This window comes from Pteropus vampyrus, unplaced genomic scaffold (genome assembly GCF_000151845.1).
Source record: "Pteropus vampyrus isolate Shadow unplaced genomic scaffold, Pvam_2.0 Scaffold166, whole genome shotgun sequence".
NCBI classification, from domain to species: domain Eukaryota; kingdom Metazoa; phylum Chordata; class Mammalia; order Chiroptera; family Pteropodidae; genus Pteropus; species Pteropus vampyrus.
Genome location: NW_011888947.1, coordinates 2058493 through 2084105, shown reverse-complemented (window position 1 = coordinate 2084105; position 25613 = coordinate 2058493). Strand labels below are relative to the sequence as shown.

The window sequence follows — 25613 nt, the reverse complement described above, 5'->3', positions numbered from 1 at the left end:
TAGAAAGGGAAAGGAAAACCAAGGATGTGAGTAGATTCATCCTCCTGAATTTCCTGGGCACTTTGTTTTTTGCTTTTGATATGTGGCTTTTTACTATTCAGTTAAATATGAGGATTCACTAGACAATGGCTGCTGCTGCGCTTGGTATAGAAGGTACAGACTTGAAAATGGGTAAAACTAAAATTTTTAATCAGATGGGAACACTGGTGGGATCCAGAGTGTGTGTGATCATCCCCTGCCACCTTGCCAGTGGGCAGGGGAAGTTACATAGTCCCCATTTAACAGACGAGAAAACCGAGGCTCAGAATCAGCCCCTTTGGAGTACTGGTGCCCCACTCTGCCCTCTGGGCTCTCGGGGCCAAGTTTAGATGGTCTCTTGAAAAAGATTTCTCACGAACCCTGCACGGGCTCGGGGGTGGCCAAGATATGGGCCGAGGTGGTATGTTTTAAACAGATTGACATCTAGGCCTCTTCTTTTTTTTTGAGCATATAGGTGAAAAAAAAAACCCAGCCAATTGCCAAACAATAAGCCTAAATTATGTCTTACAAGACTGTAAGACTGAGGAGGCTTCCTGAGGATGCCAGACCCTGGACCCCGTCACTTAGGCACAGGGAGTGCATTTGAACTGAATGGCTGGTTCCCATGTTGGAACTGGTAGATTGGTCGGATTGTGCTGCTGTGTTCCTACGTATGGCTGTGCTACGTCTTGATGGGGTGTCAGTGGGGTGCTGGGGTTTCTGTAGCCAGGGCCCTCAGCGGACTTCGGAGTTTCATGCCACAGTTACAAGCAGCATCCATGCCATGCACCTCGAGCCCACGGGTGGGTTCACACATGGGACTGTTCTGTTGAATAGACGTCTGAGAAGGGAAACAGGTGCGAAGGCGTGCAGTCCTTAAAGATGCTGCCAGTCCCTCCAGGAGCAGGAATAGGGATGCACTGTCTGCCCCATTCTGGTTCATTGGGGTCTCTGTGCACCTGAACCTTTGACCTCCAAGGACATTCACCTATCCCAAGAGGGGAAGAAAACCCTATATTCAGTACGTACTTGTGCTTGAGGCCTTTTCGCATCCACGGCAGGCCTCGGGGTGGACTGAGCCGCTTCCCAAGATGTGATCCGAGAGAACTTGGTTATACTCCCTGGAGGGGGGAAGCCTGGCACCTGTGAGAGCCAGTTCTGAACCTCAACATCTGCCTAGGTTACAACAGCCTTACAAGCTCCCAGTTGGAGCTGTGTTTGTTGTTGGCGGTGGTTTTTGTTGTGTTGAGCAGAGGAAAGAAATATTTAGATATAGGCAGTCAGCTTCTCAGCAGTTGATGGGGGCATTTGTGGCCAGAAGAAGGTGATCAGCCTGCTGAGGCCTGTGGCAGTGTTGGGACTAAGGAGCTCACAGCTCACTTTTTGTGTCTGTTAAGCGAGCTTTACCTTGGCTCTGTTCTGAGGTCCATTTTGGCTGGAGAGTAGTTGATTTCTTTTCCAGCAGGGCATTTACTGATGTGTGGTACACGGGCCTTGATGAACGTGGGTGAGAAAAACCCATGAGAACTCGGGGTTTGGCATGTAAAGAATTCTGTGCTATAGGAATCTATAGTCTGAGTTCACAGATGCTACACACCTCACATATCCATGGGGCTTTCAAGTGGGCTTCAGTGAACTTGGTAAAACTATATGCAGAATTAATTCTGTGGCTGTATTTTTCTGATGAGAGTGTCTGTCTAGTCTGCAACTTTGAACTACCGTGAGAATGGACCTTTTTGCAAAAAAAAAAACCGTTTTATAATTTGAGGCCAGTCTTAGCTTGAATGAACTGGCTTTGATTCAAGCGAGACCCACCTGCTGCTGACACGCGCCAGGATCATGGCCTTCTGCCTGGTGGGCCCTCACCCCCCCGAGGTTGAGGGGGGAGAGGTTGACCTCTTCCTGCTGAATCTGGATCGAATTAAGATGTTGACAACATCTGAGCTGAGGGTCCTGGCTGCTGCGCGTTTATTAACCTCCAGACGTTGTTCATTGCCTGAGCCCTCATACGGTTTTAGAGCCGGAGAGACCCCCTGGCACTGAGCAAGCAGACCGGCCTGAGATGACAGGGAGTGGCAGAGACTCTGGCAAGCTAGAGGCTTGAGGACAGACTGAGGGACAACTGTCACTCTCAGGATCATGCTTCTGTGGCTTCTTATTTTTTCAAGAGAAACTGGAAATCTCCATTTTCTGTTTTAAAATATCCGGTGATTTGCATTTAAACAACGTGATATCAGACCAAGTAAAAACAGGTCGATGGGTAAAAGGCTTGCTTAGCCTCAGCCTCCTCCAATCTCGTCTTGCCCCCGCCGGAGTACTGACAGGAAAACTGAAGCTTGGGCCACGTAGTGACCTGGCAGGGCACCACTGAAAGGCTGAGTGGGAGCCAGACTGGGAACTGGTCTTCTGGCTGGTTTTCCAACCAGTCCCCTGACTCACCCCCCTCTGCCCCGTGGTGCCTGCCAGATGGGATTCCAAAGTCCCCAGCCTGCCCGAACAGAGATGCAGGTGGCACCCTTCTCTGTGTTGTTTGGTCACCTGTGGAGATGTGCTTGGTGTACATTGTGGTCCCCGTTCTGCCACCAAGGACCTACTGAGCGCTCTTAGCAGCTGAGGAGGCAGGTGGAGAATACCCGTCCTACACAGTTTTTGTCAACCTCCATTCAGTATCAAAGGGACAAATGGTCTTCTATTCTCTGTCCCTTTCTCTCTTCTAGAGTAACTTCTCACCAGAGGGGTAAGGTAGGAGCTTTTGGAACACTCAGATTCCTGGGTCCCAACCTCTTTTCTGCAGGGAAGAAGCAAGACGTAGGGCCCTGGGGGTGGCCAGGCAGCAGTCTGCTTCCTCTTCCCCAGGTCGGGTTATATCCATTCTAAAGACCTGGGCTTGACTCCTGCCCTCCTGGTCTTTTCCCTACCTGCTGGCCCCAGCCTGCCGCTCTATGGAAACGTGGAGGCCTTTACTATTTACCTCCTGGCCAGGTTGGGTTCTTCTCCCTCAGGACCTCTCATCGGCATTGGACACCTTTGACCCCCCCTACCCCGTTCCTGCACCCCATGTCTCCAGCTCACTGAAACAGCTCCTTTTTGAGTGAGGCTCTGCTCGGAAGCGGTCCGGTTAGCTCAGGTGCCATGGGCTCACAAAGGGGTTGCCCCAGGTTGTCTTCTAGGCCTAGGTGGCTCTAGCATGGACGCCCTGCAGCCTGGTTCTGCAGGAATGTGGAGGTCAGGGTTGGGGAAGGTCTCAAGGTCAGGTCTTTGTTCTTACTCCTAGCTTTGTGTCATCTCTGATCCTCTCTGGTGCCAGCCGTAAAGTGAGCGGGCTACATAGGTGGTGGGCACTGTCACAGCGGCCAGTAGTTTACAGGACTGGGTTCAGTGAAATGGGAGGTGATTCCTGGTAAAGGGGGTTCCTTCCCAATGCCTTCTCATATTTAAAGGGACATTGTCAGTACAGCAGCCAAGAAAACTGGCTTCCCATCCCAGCTCCTCAGCCTTTCAGCTTGCAACCTTAGACAAAGGCACAACTCTCTCCCAGCCTCGGTTTACCTATCTATAGAGAAGGGGATAAGAGGTGAGCCATATGGGATAAACTTGTGGTGAGGGTGCTCCTTGCCCCTGGGACCACGGAGCCCAGTGCAGGGGTGCTGGGGCGGGGGGTAGGGCGGGAATCAGGCCAGCTAGGGTAGGTACTTGGCTGTGTCTTGGCTCAGCAGCATGACTCTGTGTAGCTTGCTTGACTTCCCTGTCTGCTGGGGTGTGTTCATGGAATTATTGTGAAAGGCAGCTGATGCTCTGGGCAAAGCAATTAGTGTGTGCTGGCCCCTGGAACGTGCTCTAGGACGCGCTCATGGAAACTTTTGCTCCTCTTATTACCGTCGTCGTTTGAGAATGGCTCCTCGGGTCCCAAATGCTGAGCTGCAACCTTGACCGTGACTCTCGAAGCCTTTTCTTGTCTTGATTGTCCACTTTCCAGTGGCTGTTGGGCCCTTCCCGTCCCGTGTCCCCACGGCTGCCAGTTTCTCTTCCCTCTCCCCACCCCTCCCAGAGGGCCCCATCTACCCCTTAGGCCCCTCTCAGCCCTTCATCTGTCCAGCCCAGGCTTCTCCAGACACAGCAGCTTAGAATAATCGCTGTCAAATGTCGCTGCCATCTGTTGCCTGACTTCCGTCCTTCGTCTCCACCAGAACCTCTGAGACTGCTAGTGGTCTGTGGCCTTGAACCTCACCCTCTAGACTGTCCTTGGAGGCCTCATCAACAGGCTGCCCTGGGTGCCAGTCCTGTGCCCATTGCTGTCCTTGTTACTTTGTGGCTCCTACCCAGGAGACCCCCCCCCCACGCACACACACCAGCCTGTGGCCTCAGCCCTGCGAGATCTGCCCTGCCCTCCCTGTCCTTTGGCGTGGTACACTTGCACTGAGTGACAACGTGTGTAGGGGTCTCTCTTGAAGGCTCTTTGTCAGTTTTCCTAGAACCCAGGTTCAGCCTCCTGAGGGCCTCTTACCCCAAGTTACTAAGATGGCGATGGGTGTGCAAGGCTGGGGAGAACCCTAAATATTGCCCCCATCAACCTCCATTTGCTGCAACTGTGGGGGCATCCTGGGGCCTGGGCTGAACCCACTTGCAGCGGCTGCCGGGTGACCCCAGAATTAGCTTCGCAAACATCTCACCCTGTGGTATGCACCCCTGAGGGCAGGCTCCCATTCTCATTGATTAGGGTTCTGGCAGACGCTTTCTGCTCATAAGCTCCTGCTTCCAGCATTCTGTAGTGACTTAATAAATGCTGCTGAGTGACAGGTCTTCACAGGGGAGGATGGCAGCCTTGTGGTAAAATGAGCGGCCTTGTTACTTATCTTACTTCTGGACCAGGGTCTCCTGCAGGCATTCAGGCTGGCCTCCCCTCCCTGTCTCATTTCTCCCTCTCCCTTTTTTCTCTCTCTACCCTCTGTCCTGCCTTCTCTTCCTTTCCTTTCCTCTCCCCCTCCTCCTCCTCCCTTTTTTACTGCCCCACCCCCACCCCCGTCGCATTCTCTTGGCCCTCCTCTGGTTCGGCCCTCCTCTGGTTCCGGATCAGGATCCAGGCCATCTGCTGGGGCCTTCCCCGGCTCCAACAATTAGCCAGGGCTTTGGCTCAGCCTGCTAGCTACTCGGCATTAGCTTTGGGGAGTAACTCCAGTTTGGGGACTCCACAAGAAAAAAGCTCCAATCCCCTTGGAAGCCCACAGCCTGAGAAAGCGTCCTTAGAAGAAAAAGAACCTTAAGGCTTCAGCAGCCCACCTCTGTGTATCTGGAAGCAAGAAGACCTTCCCCACTCTCCCCGCTCTCTCCCCTGCTCCCACCCCCAAGAAAAATTGCTTCGTGCGTGTGAGCTCAGAACACCCGAAGGCAAATATAATAATGAATTTATTATGAAGCCGCTCAGGCTCCTGGGATCACGTGGTGCTGCACAGCCTCCCGCCTGGGTCTCCGCACAGGGTGACCTGGCCTTGTTAAGGCTGCAAAGCTTCGCCCCTTTGGGGGGGTGGGGTGGACTCAGGGATCACAGGGGCGGGGGCGTAGGGGCCCCAACCAGGGGGACGCCCTTTATTTGTTCACAAACATTTCTTTCTGTGGTAATGAAAAATTACCAAGAGGGGTGATTAGAGAATGCAAGTCCAGATTGTGCACACGGGGCCTGAAAGTGAAGCCCTGCTGGGCCTGGCCTTGTGGGGTGTAATTACCCCAGGGGGGGCCGTCAGGGGGAAGAGGCGGATTGGTGCTTGAACCGGGAGCCAGCAGAAAATTCATCTCAGCTATTAGCTTGTAATTACAGAGCATGGAGGGAGCAGGCCTGAGGTCTGGAGCCTGGAAGAGCCGGGATGAAAGGAAGCTGTAATTATGGGGTCCACAGGAGGCCGGGAGGGAGTCCCAGTGCTGATTAATAAGGCCCCTCTATCGGGGAGCAGAGAGGGGGAGCAGGAGCTGGGACCACATTTAATGGAGGGGTGGGGGCCTCCCCCACTTTTTAATCCCTGCGGTTGGGAGCCTTTGGACAGCAGGCACTCCATGGGGTCTGTTCCGAAGAACACAGAGCGAGGTGGGTTCCGAAAAACATCCCAGTGCTCCAGCCAGGCCCGCGCTTCACACTTGGATCTTTCTTTCTTGCCTTTATTTTTTTAGAGCTTCGTGCTGCTTCTAGCCCTATTAGAAATCCAGGCAGAGAAGAGGAAAAAGTATCGATCAGACTGTGTACTTTAGTAGAAGGAACAGAGAAGGTGAAGGAGTCACCCAGGTTCTGGGACAGGTCGGGCAATCTTTGCTTCTCCAGACCCTTGTCATTCAGGTCACTTTATGGGTGGCTTTTCCTCTCTGCCTGCCCTCAGCCTCTAACAAAGCGCACAGGCTGTGGGCTCTGTCAGGCCAGCCCTGGAAGGGTCCAGGAGGCAGAAAGCTGGGGATCTGAGGGGTCCTGGCCCCTTGGCTTGAGAGGGCCCGGGAGCCTGTTGGACCTCACCTCCGGGGGTCTGGCTGTGCTGGTTCTTTTCTCCCAGGGGTGGAGGGGACAGCCAACGGGGGCAGGAGGCCCTGTCCAGAGGACAGCAGCCTATGATGCAAATGAGAGTGCCAGGAGGCCGCAGGACTCCGGCTCATTCTCCTGCTGAGGCAAACATGTCAGGAGCGCTTGTACAACTGCAGAGAGGGAGCCAGCCCTGCCTCCCGCCGCCGCCCCCAGCCCCTAGACCTCATCCATCACTGGCCTTCACGCGGTGGAGCTTATTCCCAGCTGTTAGGATAATGAATTTACATGAGCTGATAATGTAGACAGGAATTCAGTCAATGGCCAGGAGCGCAGAAGTTAATAAATACCTCTCTAATGAGGGCAGAGGGAGCAGGCGCCCTGGGGCCTCCTGAGGGTGCAGCCGCCCCCAGGCTCCCTACCACCCTCCCCTGGGCCTCCGAGTCACAGTGTCATGGTCTCAGCCGGAGAACACCTGTGGATAGAAGGCCCAGGTTGTGGGGGGCAAGAGCAGCAAGTGGCCCTGAGTGGCCCCCAGCCTGTGACTAAGGGGCAAGGCACGGGTAGGAGGGTTCTCAGAGGCTATGTTGTCCATAGCAGGTCCAGGGTGACCCTTTCCAGGATCTTTGGGTCCCCCAAGTTTGGCCTTTGTCCTTCTGTCCTAGGTGTGAGGAGCCGCCACCCTGGGCTGTGGTGTCCCACAGCCCCTTTGCTGCCCCTCCCCCATTGGGCCTTTCCTGATGCACACATGCTGAGGAGGAATGCTAATTTTAGACTCTCCTAATGAAGCTGCTCATTTGGAATTCTATTTTAAGTGACCTGACATCAGAGCAGCTTTCCTGGCTCTTAGCTCTTGGAGCCCACGGCTGACACCATAGCAGGGATGCTGGCTTCGGGGGACCCCCGGGAACCCCAAAGGGCCTCTACATGGCTCTGGAGGCTGCTGGCAGGGTCTGAGAGGCTAGGTTCCAGGCTTTTTCTGAGGAGGGGAAGGATGGGCTCAGTGGGGGCGAGGAGTAGTGTCACTCCGTGAATGGCAGCAGGAGCCTGACGATGGCATCCAGGTGGGAGGCAGAGAGTGGACCTGTCCACCAGGAACCTGGTCACCAGGGGGAGGCTGTGTGTGAGGATTTGAGTTTGGGTTCCACCAGGGGCACCCCAGTTCCCTTGGCTTCTGCACCTGACTGGTAGGAGGCCCTAGTCTTGGGGGACACCCCCATGTTCCTATTGGCTGTGCCAACTTCGCGCAGGCAAGTCTGCATCTCTTTGAGGGCCCTCCGGTTCGAAAACCTGCTTCACTGCAGAAATACTAGAACACAGTTAAAAAGGATTCAAAAAGAGGTGTGGTCTTCTTGTTGCCACCTGAAGACACCCACCACCGGCCTTGAGGCATGTGACATTTTGGGGTCTAGCCTGGGATTTGTCCTGTGGCCGTTGTCTGCCTATGGAGCACCTCTGTGCCATCCTGCCCAGCGCTGGCAGCTGGCAGTCACAGCATGCTCCCCCGGATCGCCAGCTGGCCAGCCTGTCACATGGACACTGGGCAGTGACGTCATATCTGTTCCCTGAGCCTCAGGGACCGGTCACTGGGAGGTGCAACAATTGCATCGCCCATCTTCACTTCCTTGCTCCTCTTCCCTGGAGCATGTGGTGTGGGCTATGGGGGTGGGCAGATCCGGTCCCCCCTCCCCCTGCAGCCCCAGAATGGGTCTGGATCTGGCCCTGACCAACTTTATGTAAACGAGATGTAGGTACTGTGTTCAAATAAGTTGATCCTGCTGCTGACCATCTGCTGGATTTTGGATCCAAGGCTGCCTTCCCCCATCTGTAGAATGGACACAAAGACACCTTTGTTGTAGGGTTTTTGGGATTTAGAGAGGCGTCCAGCCCTCTAAGGCATGGGGAAGAGGAGGGGCTGTTGATGCTATCAGAGGGTCCCACATTGGGGACTCTGTCGGAAAAGGCACAGAGTGCTTCTCTGCAGACGGTTGAACTTCTTAAGCTTCAAGAAGGAAGGGAGATAAGGTGAGAGAGATTTGAGAGGGCAGGTCTTGATCAGTTGAGCATGTGGTGATGCTCGCTGTATCAGCTATCTGGCACTGCGTAACTATCCCAAACTTAACAGTCAGGGATTCAGGAGCAGCCCAGCTATGTGGTTCTGGCTCAGAATCTCCAAGGAGGTTGTAATTGAGCTGTTGCTCAGGGCTGCTGTCTCATCTGAAGGCTCAACTGGGGCTGGAGGAGCAGCTGCCAAGATGGTGTCTTCACATGGCTGTTGACAGGAGGCCTCGGGTCCCTGAAACATGGGATTCTCCACAGGGTGCTTGAGTGTCTTCACGGGGCAGTTGATTAGGTTATCCCAGAGAAGGAGGTGGCGTGGTTCTTTTGATGACCTTGCCCCAGAAGTCACATACTCACTTGTGTTGTATTCTCTTCATTAGACGTGAGTCAATAAGTTTGGCCCACATTCAGGGAAAGAGAATTAATCTCTGCCTCTTTAAGGGATGAGTGACAAAGACTTTGGACATGCACTTTAAACCACCGTACAGTAGCCCGCCTATTTATCTATAGGGGATATGTTCCAAGACCCTCAGTAGATGACTGAAAACATTGATAGTACTGAACCCTGTATATACCGTGCTTTTTCCTTTATGTACGTACTCTTTACAGCTTTTCTTTGGCAAATCTGAATGGCCAGGGTCACTACTCATACACTTTGGGTCACCGTTAAGTAAAATGAGGGTTACTTGAGCACAAGCAGATACCATGACAGTCGATCTGTTCGAGATGGCTAGTACGTGAATGACAGGTGGGGAGGGTCACGGTATAGATACAGGACAAAGGGATGATTCGTGTCCCAGGCAGGACAGAGCGGGACAGCGCGAGATTTCATCATGCTACTCAGAAAGACGTACAATTTAAAACTTAAAAATTGTTTATTTCTGGAATTTTCCGTTTCATGTTTAGAGACCATGGTTGACCATAGGTAACTGAAACCTCAAGACAAAACTGCATTATTGGGGAGTACCGTATTCCAATGTGTTTTAGCTCTGTGTGTGTGTGTGTGTGTGTGTGTGTGTGTGTGTGTGTGTGCGCGTGTGTGCGCGCATGCACGCGTGCACGCACGTGTGTGCTTACTTTTTTTCTCAGGCTTCGTGGTTAGGTGTTGGACTGGGCAGGTGGTGCAATAAGCAGTAAGAACACTGTATCTGGACCTGGGAAATGGGGTTCAAGTACTAGATGTGCTGCTAAACTATGGCCTTGAACCATCCGCATGACCTTGACTGGCCTCCTGACAGCTCCTGGCTTCAGTTTCCCCTCTGCACTCTGCTGGCCTCCCAGGATTGTCTGAGCCCATGAGAGTGAGCACAGAGTGGCGGTGGTAGGTGGAGGCTCTGCCGCTGTAGCCTCTCCCAGGCTGTCTTGAAAGGTGACCTGACAATCTGTATGACCTCTGAGGACTGTTTAAATGTCCCCTGGGTGAGAGAGTCTTAGAGCCCCCTCCTCACAAATCTCACCCCCATGCAAAAGAAACATTGACCCATTGAGTTGATGAACAGGACCCTAAGGACTTGTGGACTGTTCACATCAGCTCCCGTGTGTGGAGGGAGACATGTCCTCAGGTGTCCCCTGTGAACAACAGGATGAAAGCTCTGGACCCCTCTGTCCCGGGGTATCCTGTGTGTCATCCTTCACCAGCTGCCACTGCTGCCTACTCAGGGACATGGAGTTGGCCCTCTGCCTGAGGCATGTACACCAGGCCTGGGAAGGGCAGCAATGGAGTAGGTTCCCACGTGGGGTGTCGGGATGCTCACCCCAAGCAGTGCTCAGACTTCTGACACTGAGTCACCTCTTCCCCCCACAGCCCCAGGGAGCAAGCAACACAGGTCTCGGCAGCTTGTGTCCCAGTTTGCTGCGCCTGAGCTGTGTGGCCTTGGCCAGGACGCTCGCCCTTCCGAACCTGGGTTTTGGCCCCAGTTGACTGACTGTATAATAACAAGCGACCCTTGGTGTGTGCCAACCACGCTCTGAGGCCTCATGCGTGAATTACCTCCTTGAATCCTCATGGGGTTAACCTCATGAGGTCGACTTTCTCCTTATCTTCATTTTACAGACAAGGAGGCCAAGGCTTAAAGAGGTGAAATGACTTGCCTAAGGTCACACAGCTAAAGGCAGCAGAGCGGAATTGAAGCCCCAGGCTCCTGGTGGCCAAGTCAGAGCTGAGCTCTGACCTCCAGGTCCCTGCTTTTCCTGCTTGTGTGGTGGCCTCAGCCACACCTCCCACCCTCACTGTCCATACTGTCATAGGTGGAGGAGAGGGTGCTGACGGCAGCCTGGGGCCGAGCTTCTGGAGCATCGTGTTCACTGTGCTCAATGATCCTCAAGTGGCTGGCCAGGTGCCAAGTTGGCTGAGAAAGGACTCTTGTCAGAAACCTGCGTTTTCTGGCGATCCGGCTGCTGGGACAGAGTCCCCGCTGTGCCCCTGGTTCTTGGGTTTCTCTGCTGGGCTTGAGGTGGCTATGGACGTGTGGCTCCCTCCCTCCCCTCCTCTCTCTGCCCTTCCAGAAACAGGAGGACACCAGGGGTCAGCCTCCGGTCTGCGCCTCTGCTGCTCAGTGTGGCTGCTGCTGCAGGCACTGCTGCCCACGTGACCCGCCGGCAGCTGGGAGGCCAGCCTGCCGGCCGTGGGCGCAGGGGCTCTTGTGGGGGTCCTTTGTTTCCGAGGTACAAGCCCTCTCCCAAGAGAATGGTGTGCCCTCGAGCTCGCGCCTGCCTCAATATTGTCTTTGATGCACCAGACCCCCCCACACACACTCCCACCGCCAAGCACTCAGCCCTTGTCCCCCAGATTTCTTTTCCTGCCTAGCAGGAGGAGAATGGCACCAGCATAGCCTGGCTCTCTGGGACTTGGGGTCTGGGATATGCATTCGGTACTTGCAGCTTCTTCTCGTTAGTTCTGGGGACAGCAGGTGGGCAGGCAGTCTCGGGCCTGAACCTGCTGGGCCCTGGGGGCAGGTGTGGAAACTGGTTCCAATCAGACCAGTTTGGAATGGACACAGAAGTCCACAGAGGTGAGGTGGGTTCTGGGGGCTGCCAAGAGCCTCTTGGGGTGGAGCCCACAGCCTGGGGTCGGGGGAGGGGCTTGCTCCCTCCTTATGGGAAACCCATGTTCCTGCTGTGTTATGTTCTTAGATGTTCTGTGATTGTGCCCCTCCCCATGATTCTAAGGACCCCTCCCCAGGTGACTGTGGCTTTCCCAGGTCTCTTTCTGGGGATTTGGAAGTTAATTTGTTCCTCCTTGCACATGACCTGTCACCGCTGCCAGCTACGAGGCCATCGGCCTTGATTTACTCCCCTCCAATGCACCATGGCGAGGGAGCAGGGACCAGGACCTGGCAGGTGGCCCCGAGAGGGCATGAAATGTTAATGGAAAACTTATTTATGGCACTGCTTGCCCAAGACAAGAGCTGGGCCTTTATTGATCAGGCACGTGCGTTGGGGGAGGTTCACCATCCTCGCTAACACTTGGATGGGCCTTGAAAGGCAGGGGGATGGAGGCGGGGTCCAGGGAAGGTGGCCACATCCTCCCCCATGGCATTCGATATCACCCTGCTGGGAGGCAGCACCTTCCAGTTAGACCTGACCCTGGCCCCTAGTGGGAAGGGGATTTTCCCCGCCAATGGCAGTTAGATCTGCAGTACTATAGCCTCTCAGGGCGGGGTCTGCACCTGGTGAGGGCCCACGGTGGGGTCTGCGGCTGCTGTGTTCTGTCCATCACTTCTCCCTCAACTGCTGACGAGGCCCATCCTCCACAGGCTGTCCCTCTGAGGCACCTCCCCAGCTGGAGACCAGCCTGGGTCCCTGGGTGTTTTGGGACTCAGGAGGGTGTGGTGGTGGCAGGCGAGGGCTCCAGGCCAGCCTGTTTGGATCAGATTCTGGATATGCACTGCTGGCCATGGTACGAGCCTCTGTTTCCTTTTTTCTAAAACGGGGACAGTTAGCAGTGCCAGCCTCACCAGTGTCGTCCTGGAGGCCTGGCAGAAACCTGTGTTAACCATGAGCTGCTGCCTTGCGTGTCTTCGTTATCGTTGTAAATTCGGCCCTTTTTCTTTCTGCTGGCATTCTCTTTGTCGTGAGAATCCTGGCCTAGTGCCCTGTGCCTCAGTCTCCCTCCCCCAGGCCCAGTAGGGGATGCTTTCAGAGCCTCCCTCGCCTGCTCTGTGGCCCTGGAGAGGTTGTAGGATTATGTGGGCCGAGCCGTTGGGTATCTGGAATCACTGGGGTCCCGAGCACGCTGGTTCTTTAATTATGGATCCAAGAGAGTGGGGGGTGCTGCTGGACCCTTAGGAGCGCTGTCTGGACTCTGGGTTCATGGCCCATTCTCTCTGCAAGTGCTGGCTCTGTCTGCTTTCCCTGCCTGTCCCGTGGAGCCCCCTGGGCTGCTCCCGCTCCCTGCATGCTGCCTGCTGCCCGGAGCCCTGGACCCCGCTCTGGTGCTGGCCTCCTGCTCTCTGGGTGACCTCTGGTTCTTCTCTTCCTGTTTCAGGCATGAGCCATGAGCCCAAGTCCCCTTCACTAGGAATGCTTTCCACCGCGACCAGGACCACCGCCACCGTCAACCCCCTCACCCCCTCGCCGCTCAATGGCGCCCTGGTGCCCAGCGGCAGCCCCGCCAGCAGCAGCGCGCTGTCAGCCCAGGCCGCGCCGTCCTCCAGCTTTGCCGCTGCGCTGCGCAAGCTCGCCAAACAGGCGGAGGAGCCCCGAGGTAAGAGGTGCCCACCAGGCCCTGGCCAAGGGAGGGGGAGGAGCCCCTGCCTTCCTGCCAGACCTCCAGGCTCCGGAAAGGAGCAGGGGTGGCCTGGGAAGCAGCTGGTCCCCACGAGCAGGAGCTGGGGTCAGAGAGCCCCGCCCGCAGGCTTGCACGCACTTTCATCTCTCGGTTTTCTCGTGCGGGTTCTGTCTGGCAGGGGCAGCACAGCCTGAGCTTTGGGCCCTCCCGGACCCCTGTCTGGCCAGCGAGCCCACCCAGCCCTGGCACCTCTGCTTGGCTTCTGCTTCCGCTCTGTCCCCACCTCTGTCCTTTCTTGGCTCCAAGAGCCACCATGGGGGCATTGGTGATGGGGACATGTACCCGGAAGCCCATGGGTGAGGAAGGTGGACTTGCTGGGCCGTGGGGGCCCTGAGCAGCCACAGAGGGAGCACTGTACCCTGATCCTTCTCTGGGGCTGCACCCAGGGAGTCCAATCCCCAGGTAGCTTGTTTCCCAGAGAGTCCAGTGGCTCCAGGCTCTGATACCCACTCCAGACATGGCAGAGAACAGTCTTGAAACTCGAATGATCCTGGAGCAGGCGTCTCTGGGGCAGCTCAGCCCACCACTGCCTAACTCTCTGAGGCAGGAGTTGCTTGGTGGCATGGACAGAGATGGGTGTCCCCCAGAGGTTCGAGTCCTGACTCCTGGTGTCACTTGGGCAGTGACATGCTCTATGACTTTGTGCAAACACTGATCCTCTCTGAGCTTCAGTCTTATTAGTACCATGAGGATCTCTATGCCTCTGGCTTTGGGCACTTCTCGGGGTGACAATCTAGCTGCCCGTGTCAGTCCTGGTCAAGGGCCGCTGGTTGGACGATTAGGGATGGGGGGTCAGTTTGTGGCCAGAGCTACTGGTAGACCTGGGTCCACACGGATTCTGCTGCAGGCTTCCCAGATACCTCTGGACTTGCTGCTGGGAGGTGGGGGAGGGGCTGGGAGGGATTGACCTCTAAGGCAGAGGAAGCAGATACACAGGGTGATTCTGCCCGCCATCTGCCTCACCCCAAAGGTCCAAGTCTTGGCATCTGAGTTCCAGGGCCTTTGGGGGCACCCAGGGACCATGTATATAGGAAGGAGGTATGTCAGCTTTCTGTGGCCTCGGCTTAGTGGAACAGACACTTGCCCTGACTGGGATGGGCTGGGGGTCTTCTGATTTCGGAATCTCACCACTTTCCAGGCCCTTTCTGCTATCTGGTTGTTGGATGGAGGAGGCAGTGTGAGGAGAATGAGCTTAGAATCGATGGGCAGGGAGACAGTGGCCGAGGAGGGAGGACCACTGGGGCCTGGTTTTGTGTCCGCCTGCCATGGGCTGCTCTGTTCACCCAGGCATAGTGGCCGCCAGCAGACCTATCACGGCCTTGCATGCATGCCTCTCCACATCCACCTGGGAACTCCTGGCTGAGTGACAGGCTGTAGGAGCCCCGCTGGTGTCAGGAGGCCCTGCTGCTCAGGACTACAGTAGTGCATCATGCATCTGGAGAACAGATGTCCAGAAGGCAGCGAGCTCTGTGCCCAGCCCTGTTGAGGCCCCAGACCAGACAGCCCGGGCTGGCTACAGAGCCCCCTGGGAGGAGCACACACAGCGGGAGCACACACAGCGGGAGCCCAAGCTGGAGTTGAGGCTTGGGGGTCTCCAAGAGCCGGCGAGAAGCCCCTGGGGCGGAATCTGCCCCGCAGCTCCCTGCTTTGTCTGTCTTCTCTCTCAGCATTCCAGAAAGCAGAGAAACAGAGCTGGCGCTGCTTTCAAAGTGCCTGTCGGACGTCTGTCAGCATGTGGGAGGATGCTGTTTCCGCCTGGGTTGAGTCACCCCAAGTGTCAGGGCCTCATCAAGCAGCTGTGTCCACTCCCGGCCCACTAGGCTCGAGTCCTGGGTTAACACCCCACATCTGCAGAGGATGTGGCAATGGAAGGGCATGTGTCCCTCCTTGCTGAGGCAGGCAGTGGAGAGGTCTGCAGACATGCCTTGGTGGCCCTTTGTCTCCTCTCCGATGCCTCAGGCTGACCCAGCATCTGGCTTGAGGGATGGGCCAGTGGGCAGCCAGTGTGCTAGAGGCTGCCGGGCCTTGCTGGCCAGGAAAAAAGTGTGCTGCTGGCAGACGGGGATCAGACCCTGTGGCTGTGACCAGGGTGTTTTGAGTGACGTCCTGGAAAAGGTTGGGAGAGAGAAGAGGGGGCTGAGCCTCGCTGGCCTGAGCTCACACCGTTGTTGAAGCATGACATCCGCTGCTGGCCTAACTGAGGTGATCCCCTTCGTTCCGATGAGAAAACGGGTTGGGGGCTTTGACGTGGGCGAACTGTGGATGTATGTGGACCTGGGATGCCCTGTCACTTGGGTTCTGCTGTGTGTGTGCGCCTGGGCCTCGTCAGCTTGAGTCTTGGCTCCGGCGGCCACGTGTGAAATGTTAGAGTTTGAAGCCATGGCCGTGAGCTCAGTTTTTGATACCTGCTCAGCCCTAGTCAGCCCTTGACTTGAAGAATTGAGATGTTCAGTTTCTCTCTGGAGTGTCCTCTGGGCTGTACCCCACATTGGTCCCAGTTTTTCCCAGCGAGTCACACCAACTCTCATCTTGCCATCTCCACTGTCTGTAGAATTGGCTGGCAGCCCAGGTCGTACGGATAGAGAAGCTCAGAGAGGTCACGTCATAAGCTTGAGGTCACACAGCTGGTGATGTGCCCTCTGACCCTTGCTGCTGCTGCTTATGCCTTTCCAAGTGGACTTGGAGAGCCAAAGTTAGGTCGACAAGCCTGAGAATGGTCCTGGCAGGAGAGGAGCCCCCCTCGACCCTAGCCCTGACCGCAGTGGTGCAGGGAGCCCTGGGTACTCTGTGCCTCCCTGGGGAGCATGGGGGAGATGTGGGCTGTCTGCTTCCAGAAGCCTGGGGGCAGCTAGGCAAGAAGAGAGAGGCAGCAGGCCCTGCCCTGCCTCGCCACCCCAACCAGAGAGCACAAGGTGGGGAGCCTTCCATGGGCTTGGCAATGCAGGAAGGGGTTAGACTTTTACTTGTTAATAAAGACATAGCTCACATGCCATAAAATTCACCTTTTAAATTCAGTGGATTTTAGTGTATTCAGAGTTACACAGCCATCACTACTATTCCAGAACATTTTTATCCCTGAAAGAAACTCCAGACCCATCAGCAGTCACTTCCCACCCCGTCCCTCAGCCCCAGCAGCCGTGCTCTGCTGCCCCTCTCTGGGTTTGCCGTTCTGGACGTCCTAACCTCCGTGGGGTCACACGGCATGTGTGACTCACTTCCTGTGCTCAGCCTGACGTTTCCAGGTCTATCCACAGTGTAGCGTGCCAGTAATTTGTTCCTTCTCGTGACTGAACAACCTGGTGGCTGGATGGCACCCCATACCTGTCCCCAGGTAGTGAGGAGGTGGGCCCAGCAGGGGCTCTTCCCGCCTTCATCACAGCGGTGACTGTTTATCGAGCATCTGCCATGTACCGGGCAGACGGGGATCAGACCCTGTGGCTGTGACCAGGGTGTTTTGAGCCATGTTCAGAGTTAGGTCGACAAGCCTGAGAATGGTCCTGGCAGGAGAGGAGCCCCCCTCGACGAACAGTCTCCCGCCACGTTCTCAGCACAGCCCTGGCCACTGTTCTCCGTGTTTTGCTGGTAGACAGACCCAAGCTTCAAGCTTGCCGGCGTCGCACATTATAAGCAGCAGCGGGGGGTTTGTCAACTCCACAAACTCGTGTCCCGGGACACTTCGGCCTTCTGCCTCTCCCTGGCACCCATGTCATCCTCCCTGTAGAAAGGGAGCCAGGGCCTCTACTGAAGCCTGCGCTCCCACGAGGGCCAGGCCTCCTGTCTCTGTAGGGTGTCCCCAGGACGATGGGGTGAAGGGACCTCATACTCCCAGAGGTGCTGGCATCTCAGCATCTGGGGCCTGAGGTGGCCCAGGGCCCCATGGCCGACTCCCAACAGCCCCACCCCCACGGGCAGAAGTCCTGGCTGGAGCCAGAGCAGCTTCCAGACCTGCACAAGAAGGTGGTGGGAGAGGCAAGGCTGCAGCCCCTCCCCCGCAGCAGGCCCCATGGAAAACTGGACTGATGGCCCTGGGCCCGGCTTTGGCTTTGTCAGCCACCTGCTGCCTGTCCTTGCTTGGGGCACATATCTGGCTCACCTTTGACCTTCTCTACCCCACCTCCCAAACCCCTCCCCCGCTTTGGAAATGGCGTCTTATTTGAGCCCTAGACCGTGCTGTCCCCTCTGCTTCTCAGGCTAATGTCTTTCCTCCCTTCGTGTCCCGAGGGTGCAGTTTAAAAATTCAATCCAGAGGCACTAATCTGTATGCCGTATCGCCTGCTCTACCCTGGAGAAAGGCTGTGGAGAGTAGAGAAGTCGGCCTTAGTGGGGAATTTTATCTTTCTGAGGCGCCGAGATTACATTCTTTTCATTGTAGCCAAACCACCCCGCTCAGTCCCCTGTGTCCAGTGCGGCTGGGCGTCCGTCCCTGAGGGCCTGGTGGGCTGGAGGCACCCGGTTGTGCCTGGACGGACTGTGTGTGCCGCAGAGGCGCTGGGACCGCTTGACCTTTTGCCCAGCCTGGGGTGCGTGCCCAACGGGCCGGGCACTTGGGCATTAGCAGGTTCTGGTTCACGTCCTGGCTGTGTGTCCCGGGCATGTCACGTTACCTCTCTGAGCTTCCGTCTTTTCTCAGGATGAGGATAATGTCTCCACCTCATAGATTTTGATGATTCAATGAGAACACGCTAGCGCCAGACACAGCTGTTGTATGCCATTAACGAGGGCCACCAAGCCATCATCACCCCGTCTCTACCCTAACTATGGCCACCCCTGCCCTTACCCCCACCCAACACTAACATCTGCCCCCGCCCATCTCTCCACCCTGCAGCAGCTCAGCCAGGGGCCCGAGGGCCCTCACTGGGAGGGGCTTGGGAAGGAGAGTGCAGACATGGATGGGGGGTGGGGAGTGCTCCTGGACACTGGCAGCTGCACACTGGGTCTTATGCTGGCAGAATTGGACCCGACTTTGGGGAGAACCCGGCCCGTGTGGCCTGCGGGTCAATCAGTGCCACCACAGTTGCTGTCGTCTGTCCCAACGGTGTCGGGGGTGCATCCTGGCCCAGGGCAGCCTCTCGCCATCACTGAGTCCCTCGTCTTTACTCCTTGGGCGAAAAGGGGATTCAGGGAGTGACTGAGCCTACCCCAAACATTCTAGAAGGAGCCTTGGGCTGCCAGTTTGAGTCTGACCTCAAGTTGGTCCTGGTGCACCCTTGGGACCCTTCCTCGGTGACAGACCAGGGGGCCCTACCTTGAACTGAGGCATCACACAGTGCCCCTGCTGGAGCCCTCCCCCATTACCCTGGCCACCAAAATGATGGCCCCCTAGGCCACTCTGCCTTCCCTCTGTCTCAGAAGTCGCTAGGCCAGCTCTAGCCTCTGCCTGGCCCCCCATTCCTGCCAGTCCCCCCCACCAGAACCTCTTCTGGAGAGAGACTCCTCCCAGCCTAGGAGTCCTGAGATCTGCTGTCCTGGGGTCGATCGTGACCACTCTGAGCCTCCCAGCCTCCTCCAGAGCTCACAGGGCATGTCAGGTATCTGCAAAGCATCCCAAGGGCTTGGAGGGGCTTGTCGAATGACTGGGAAAGGGTGTGAGACGGTGCAGTTCACACTTCATGCCCGCCTGGCCCCTGCTTGCCCTGGGAGACACCCTAGCCTGACCTTTCTCCTCTGGCCCCCACAGAGGGCAAGTCTGGGAGCCCGTGTCCCTGCTCCCCCCCGCCTCCCCGAGCGTGATGGAGCAGGGGCTGCTGCCAGGCGTCGGCTCTCACAAGCTGTGTGACAATCTGCTCGCCTCCTCATTGCAGCAGGCGCCTCCCGTGGGGCCGCAGCGCCTGTCTGCCAAGGAGCGGGGGCCGCTGCACGGGGGGCCCAACGTGGCCTCAGCCGCTCGGGGGAGATACTCGCGACACCCTGGACTTGAGCAGTTCCCTGTCCCCAGGGACACATTGGGCCTGTCCTAATTCTGATCCACTCTTGTCTCTGCATGTCCCGCCTGCCTCTTCCAGAGGCTGGTGGTCACTTCTCATGCTTCCCCACCCCATTGAGGGTACCGGGGTGCCCGGGAGCTCGGCTGTATGGGGTGGGGTCTCCTCAGGTAGCCGTGGCTGGGGGGCCTTCTCTGTGGCCAGGGTGCTAGACTGGGTGGAAGGAGCAGAGTGGGCTTTGAAGCCATGTGGGCCCATTCAGATCCCACATCCTTCCCTCCTGGCAGAGCACGGAAGGCACATGACATTGCCACCCAAACCCTGTGGGGCGGCCGAGTGGCCTCACCAAGCTGGCACAGAGCACAAGCACCATTTTCATCACCTGTGAGAGAAACGAGCAAGCTGCCCTAGCTTTATCTGGACCAGACACAAGGGGGTTGACAAGGGTGGTGATGGTGGCAGCTGGACTTGAATTACCAGCTCTCGTCCAGGTCCAGAGCCCCAAACACTGGGCCCCCGCCCAGCCTCCTTCCCCGTGTCTGTTGGCTGCCCTCCTCATCTTGGCTTTGCAGGCGGGTCTGGTTACCCTCAGGCCCCTTGAGCCTCCTGGAACCAAAGTCCCATCCTTGAGTTTCAGGAAGGTTGGGAATCGTTCCTCCCACTGTCGAGGTCGAAGGTGTGTCTGCCTACCAGCGTGGCTGTCACACAGCCGGCCTGAGTGGAGCTGGGGCTCTCCTTTTCTGCTGCCACCTGAAATCTGCCTCTTTCAAAGACAGCAGCGAAACAAGTGAGAGGAGAAAAGATCCCACATGGCACACTCACCACGTGTGTCAGCCGTGCTGCTGGTTGGGCTTGGCGAGGTGGCATCTCGCTGTGGGTTTCTGCAGCCCCATCTGTCTCTGCACAGGTGTGAGCTCAGGCAGGGGCCCTCTCCATGCCTCTCCCTCTGTCTGCCGGGCTGGGACTCTGGAGACAGGTGGGCAAGGGAGGCTGGAGCTGGGGGAGAGTGAGGCCCCAGGAAGGGGTGGCAGGCGTGCCTAGGAGTCGAGCATGCCCTCAGCTCCAGGTGAGATGGGAGAGAAGGCTGGGCGGGCACTGTGGATGTGCCCAGAGCAGTGGAATGGTGGGCGATACCTAGCCGTGGATGTTTAGAGCACGGGGCCTCCCCTGGCCATGCTGATGCAACAGTGACTTTCCCTGTCAGCCCCCAAAACCCCCTCTGCCTCCTCTCTCTTCCTCCTTGCCTCCACTTCCCCCACCTCCCTCAGTGACCCCCGTCTCAGCTCCCGATGCACCCTAACACAGCAGCATTGCCCCTCAGAAGTGAGAGCCGGCCATTCTCCCTGGCCCTGCTCATCAACAAGTCATCAACCCTGGAAATGCATTTGGTAATAGAGACCTGCACCTCACCTTTGCCGATTTGTGGTTAGTGACAGTCAAGTGACAGTAAATCGAGCTCAAGAGCACATTGGTACCCAGGGGCCAAGGGATGGGGCCTCCAACTATTCCTCCTGCGGAGAAGCTGTAGCTGGAGGGAGAGTCCCCCACGGCTCTTTTTCAGTGGATCCTTCCTGAACTTGAGCCAGGCAGAGGGTAGCCCTGCGAGTGCCCAGCTGTCCCACCTGGGCCAGGCCCGCAAGGAGTCCAGAGGGTTCCCCAGCCAGTTCCCATAGCCATGTGGTTGCGGTGGAGACTTTACCTCCATGACCCACAGGCTCCTATTCCCACCAGGCACAGGTTGAACTTTCAGGATTCTGTACCTATTCTCTTGGAGACTTTTCAAGGAAAGGAGGTAGGACCAAAACGGGGACAGTCCAGGTTCTGTCCCTTTCGACTAGTCAATGGCCAGGTTCCTTTCTGGGTCTAAGTGGCACAAGTGCACAGGCCTGATGAGTTCCCACATCTTGACTGGAAGCAGGGACGGTGGAGGAGCAGCCTGGAGAGATGCTGAGCATTGGGAGGCTGTGTTCCCCCCCCACCCCCCCGCCCCCAGAGGGAACACTGCCCACGCCGGGCCAAGGGCTTGCTCACTCCAGAGTCTGCTGACGCCAGCCAGAGCCATCGTGTCCGCAGAGTCACGGTGGCCTTACAAAGTTCTCACTGCACTCGGTTGGCGCAGAGAGCAATTCGGAATGACCTGAGATGGAACAAACGCAGACAGAGAGAGAGCGGAGGGGCCCAGGTGACAGCACACAGGATCCTCTGGGCTCCTGCCTGCTGTAGTCCATAGCCGTGGGTCCCGTCACTGCCTACCCTGGGGCAAAGCTCAGCTGGGAAGGGACCCCTCCTGCTGCATCGCTCGCTTGCAGATCTTTCACAGCTGCCTCCCCCGGCACTGGAGCTATCCCGGTGGTGCTGCCCCCTCCCACCCTGAGACGCTCCGGACAGACCCAGCCACATAAGCAGGCATCTCAGGAAGATATCCCAAAGGTCCTTTTAGAGAAACGCATCACATGGTCACCGTTATTTTTTTTTTTTTTCTCTGCTCTTTCTCTGACTCGGTGCAGCATTGGGCCTGGGGTGGACAAGGGCTGTTTGGTGTGACTTCAGCCAGTCCTTGCCCTCCACCCTCTCCAGCGTCCCAGGCTGGAGAGGTCCTGTAGTGGGACAGGTTTTTGTTAAGGGCAGTGCGGTTTGTGCTTCATCGTTTGCGTGGCTGCTTCAGTGCACGTCTGAGCTGGCAGGGCTGCTGCAGTGTTGCAGTGTTATTTCCAGGCCTCACTCCCCTCCCCTCGCAGCAACTTTGGGGTCTCAGCTGTTAATTACATGTGCCCGGGCGGCCTCGGGCGTTAATCCGCGAGGTCAGACAACAGAGGTGACACTGAGCACTCTGCCTCTTGTCATCTCCAATCCACACGCATCCACTGACTCCTGCTGCATGCCTCCAGTTAATTACAATGATCACAGCCCTTCCGCTGCAGCCACCATGAGAATGAGGGTCGGGCAGCCGCTCGCTAATTGGTGGGTACGTGGTCAGGGATCGATCGAGTGCGCTAGCTGGCGAGTGACAGCCCAGCCCCAAGGGATTAGACTACTAATTGTGGATGGCCTCCCCCGTGCAGGCCCACCTGGGCCTCTCAAGCTCCCTCGTTCTTGCTCACCCCCCAGCGTTGAGAAAGGAAGCTAATCCAGAGACTAATGATGTGGGGCAGGGTGGAGGGAGGAGAGCAGAGGCGGGAGCCAGGTGGCCCTGAGTCTCTGCAGGCGGCGGCACAACTCCCTGGGTTGTCAGGTACTCCTGTTCATAAGGCATCCCTCTGTGAGGCCCAGAGGCTGGTGCAGGAGGGGGCTCCAGGCATCCGCTCCCAGCTTCCCCACCCCCCTGGAGGACCAGAGCCCACCTGGCCTTTGACCCCCAACTTGTCCTCTAGGCAGGTACAGCCTCTGCCTTGAGCAGTGGGGGCTCTGGGTCTGTTTGTTTTATTTCTTTACTTTTTTGGCTCCAGAGCACGAATATCCCCCCCCCTCCCTCCACCCACAGGCAGAATTTAGACAGGGCCACCCAGGGTGCAGGCCAGGCACACAGCAGGAGCTCCGGACGACCAAGTGCCTGAGGCTGAGTGAGATGAGCTTTAAGAGCAGTGGTCACAGTTGCACTATTTACAGTAGCCACAAGGCAACACACCCAAACGTCCATCAGTGGATGATGGGTAAACAGAATGGGGCGGGGGCGGGGGGGGGTCCTCCACGCAATAGAATATTACTCAGTCATGAAAAGGAATGGAGTTCTGACACATGTTACCACAGAGATGAACTGTAAAAACATCATGCTGAACGAAAGAAGCCGGTCACAAAAGGCTGTATATTATATGATTCTATTTACATGAAACGTCTAGAATAGGTAAATCTACGAAGACAGAAATGGGTGGTTGCAGAGGCTGCAGGGAGGAGAGTGATTGCTACTGGGTTTCTTTTTGGGGTAAAGAGAATGTTCTAGAATCGATTGTGATGATGGTCGCACAGTTGTGAATGTACTAAAAACCATTGAATCACACACTTGGTACAGGTGAGTTCTGTGGTGTGGCAATCACATCTCAATAAAGCTGCCACAACCAAAAAAAAAGGAGATTGGCAGAGATTCCACGGAAATTCCTTTTTTAAAAAGAAAGGTCCCATGCCTAGTTTTTTTTCCCAAAAATTTAAAATGAGCTTTTTATGAAAAAGCTAAATTCCTACAGAAAAGTACAGACTGTAAGTATCCAGTGGGATGAATTTGCAGAGTGAACCCACAGATCCGGAAGCAGCGAGACCCCACCCTCGTCCCGCCCTCACTCTGCCACCCCGGGCCGGTACTGCTCCTGGGATTCTGACCCTGTCGGTGCCTTTTCGTCTCCCTTTGCTCGCTTGGTGGTGGTGGCTCATCTCACCATGGGCCCAAGGCTCTGGCCGCTTCCTGCTCCGCCGTGTATGCTCCATCCTGAGGTCACACTGGCTGTCCTTTCAGCTGCTGGTGGGGCTGGGGGTGGTTCAGGTTGGTGGCTCCAGGGACCCCGGGCTGTGACTTTGCTGGATGCCAGCCCCACCTTGCCGGGCCAGGCTGTGTATGGGTGGATACAGTACCTGAGAATATGCAGCCAGCCAGTTACCCGAAATTGCACAAACGTGGGCGAGGGTTTAGGGTACCGTGCCTTTTCCAACTTGCTGCCAGGATTTCCCTCCGTTGGCTCGTCAGAGCTGACAGCAGCTCAGCGGTCCCCAGCGGCCCCAAGGTCCGTCCTAGCCAGTGCCGCCCCCGCAGCAGTCCTGGAACTGGCTTCCCGGCTGGGTCTCACTGACTCAGCCAGCCCCAGCTTGTTTTAGAACCTCAGAGGCATCCCACTGGGAAAGGAAGGCGGCCCACATCCTCTCCTGTTCGCTGTCCCCGGGCAGTATTGACATCTGAACAGAAGACTGGGAGCTCGCGCTTACTGGTGGGTGGCAGAGCTGGGATATAAAACCAGTGCTGTGGTCCATCTGGAGAATCAGGCCATTGGCCCTCAGGCGACTACTCACTGCCCACCTGGCCAGGCACTGACAGGTGAGGGCTGGGGGAGAGGGAATGCCAGGCCTTGGCATTGTTCCCAGGGTTGCTGAGCAGAAAGTGCTGCTGAGCAGCTCTTGGGGCATAGCCTGTGCGTTAGATGGAGGCAGATCTGTCGGGACTGGGGGTTTCCCCAGGGGGCTGCCCTGTGCAGTTGTGCAGGCTGTGCGCAAACTTAGGGAGCCACGTGGAAGAGGCCTGGCTGGGAGCACCTCGCTCAGGGCAGAGCTCTGTCACTATCCATGGTGCCTTGGTCCAGCCACTCTGCCTCCTGGTCACTCCACTGAGGCCATGCTTGACAGGTTGGGACCTCTGGGTCAGAAAGAAGAGAGTGCATGCAGCACAGTGATTGATTTCATCAATGCCACAGCAGCCCAGTGCGTCTCAGTGCCCGTGACCGTAGGCTGCCTTGCCTCCCCTTTAAGCAAAGGTTTTACTTGGTAATATGAGTGTGGCCTCTTGAGATGGTATGGGGTCCTTGGGACCAGGACAAGTTCTTAACAAAATTCAGGGAGGATGCTGGAAAGCTGATGGAATTCTTCCAGAAATGGGGGTCTGTGCTGATGCCTGCTTTCCCCACCTCCCCAGGATTGTAGGTGTCCCAAGTGGGGCTCTCAGAGACAGAAGGTGCCCAGTTGAACCCTCTTGGAGGGGTCAGCGTTTGCCCCTCAAATCCAAGAGTGAGATGGGGTGTCTCCCAGCCACTACTTGAGACTGTCAGCAGCAATCTCCAGGCCAAATGTGCTCAGACCAAAACTGTCACCCCGAGTCTGTAATGAGAAGCATTCAGGTGCCAGCTCCACCTTCTCCAGCCAGCAGAGCCACAGCTGCTAAGCTCATGCAGCACCCTGGAAACATAGTGCCACGTGTGGGGCAAGGGTGTGCCCCTCGCCTCCCTCGTGCATGGCACTAGCTGAAGCTCTGCTGTGATGTAATTTAGGGATCACCTCTTTGGCCTGCAGTGGACACAGGGTCCTGGGTGCTGTCAGGACTCTCAGGTGAAGTGGTATCTGCCTTAGTCCTTTGTCAGGGGTCTCTGTCATGGGGGCTGCGGACTGTGAGCCACACACTGAGTGGTCTCTGAGTCCATGGCCGTGCGGAAATGTGACAGGTCCGTGTGGCCCCTGCTGAGGCTCTGTGTCCTTTTCTTGCAGGGTCTTCACTGAGCAGTGAGTCATCCCCCGTGTCCTCGCCAGCCACCAACCACAGCTCTCCTGCCAGCACACCCAAGCGGGTGCCCATGGGTCCCATCATCGTCCCCCCTGGGGGCCACAGCGTCCCCAGCACACCCCCCGTGGTGACCATTGC

At 56.6% G+C, this 25613-nt stretch overlaps 1 protein-coding gene across 1 annotated transcript in view; it reads left to right on the top strand.

Annotated features, from left to right (window-relative positions):
* The window catches only part of GSE1 (Gse1 coiled-coil protein), a 432056-nt gene that overhangs the window by 377855 nt on the left and 28588 nt on the right, over positions 1-25613 (top strand). Inside the window, exon 3 of the mRNA XM_023536674.1 lies at positions 13062-13280. Coding sequence (XP_023392442.1) covers positions 13062-13280 — 219 coding nt within the window. The remainder of the gene's footprint in view (positions 1-13061; positions 13281-25613) is intronic.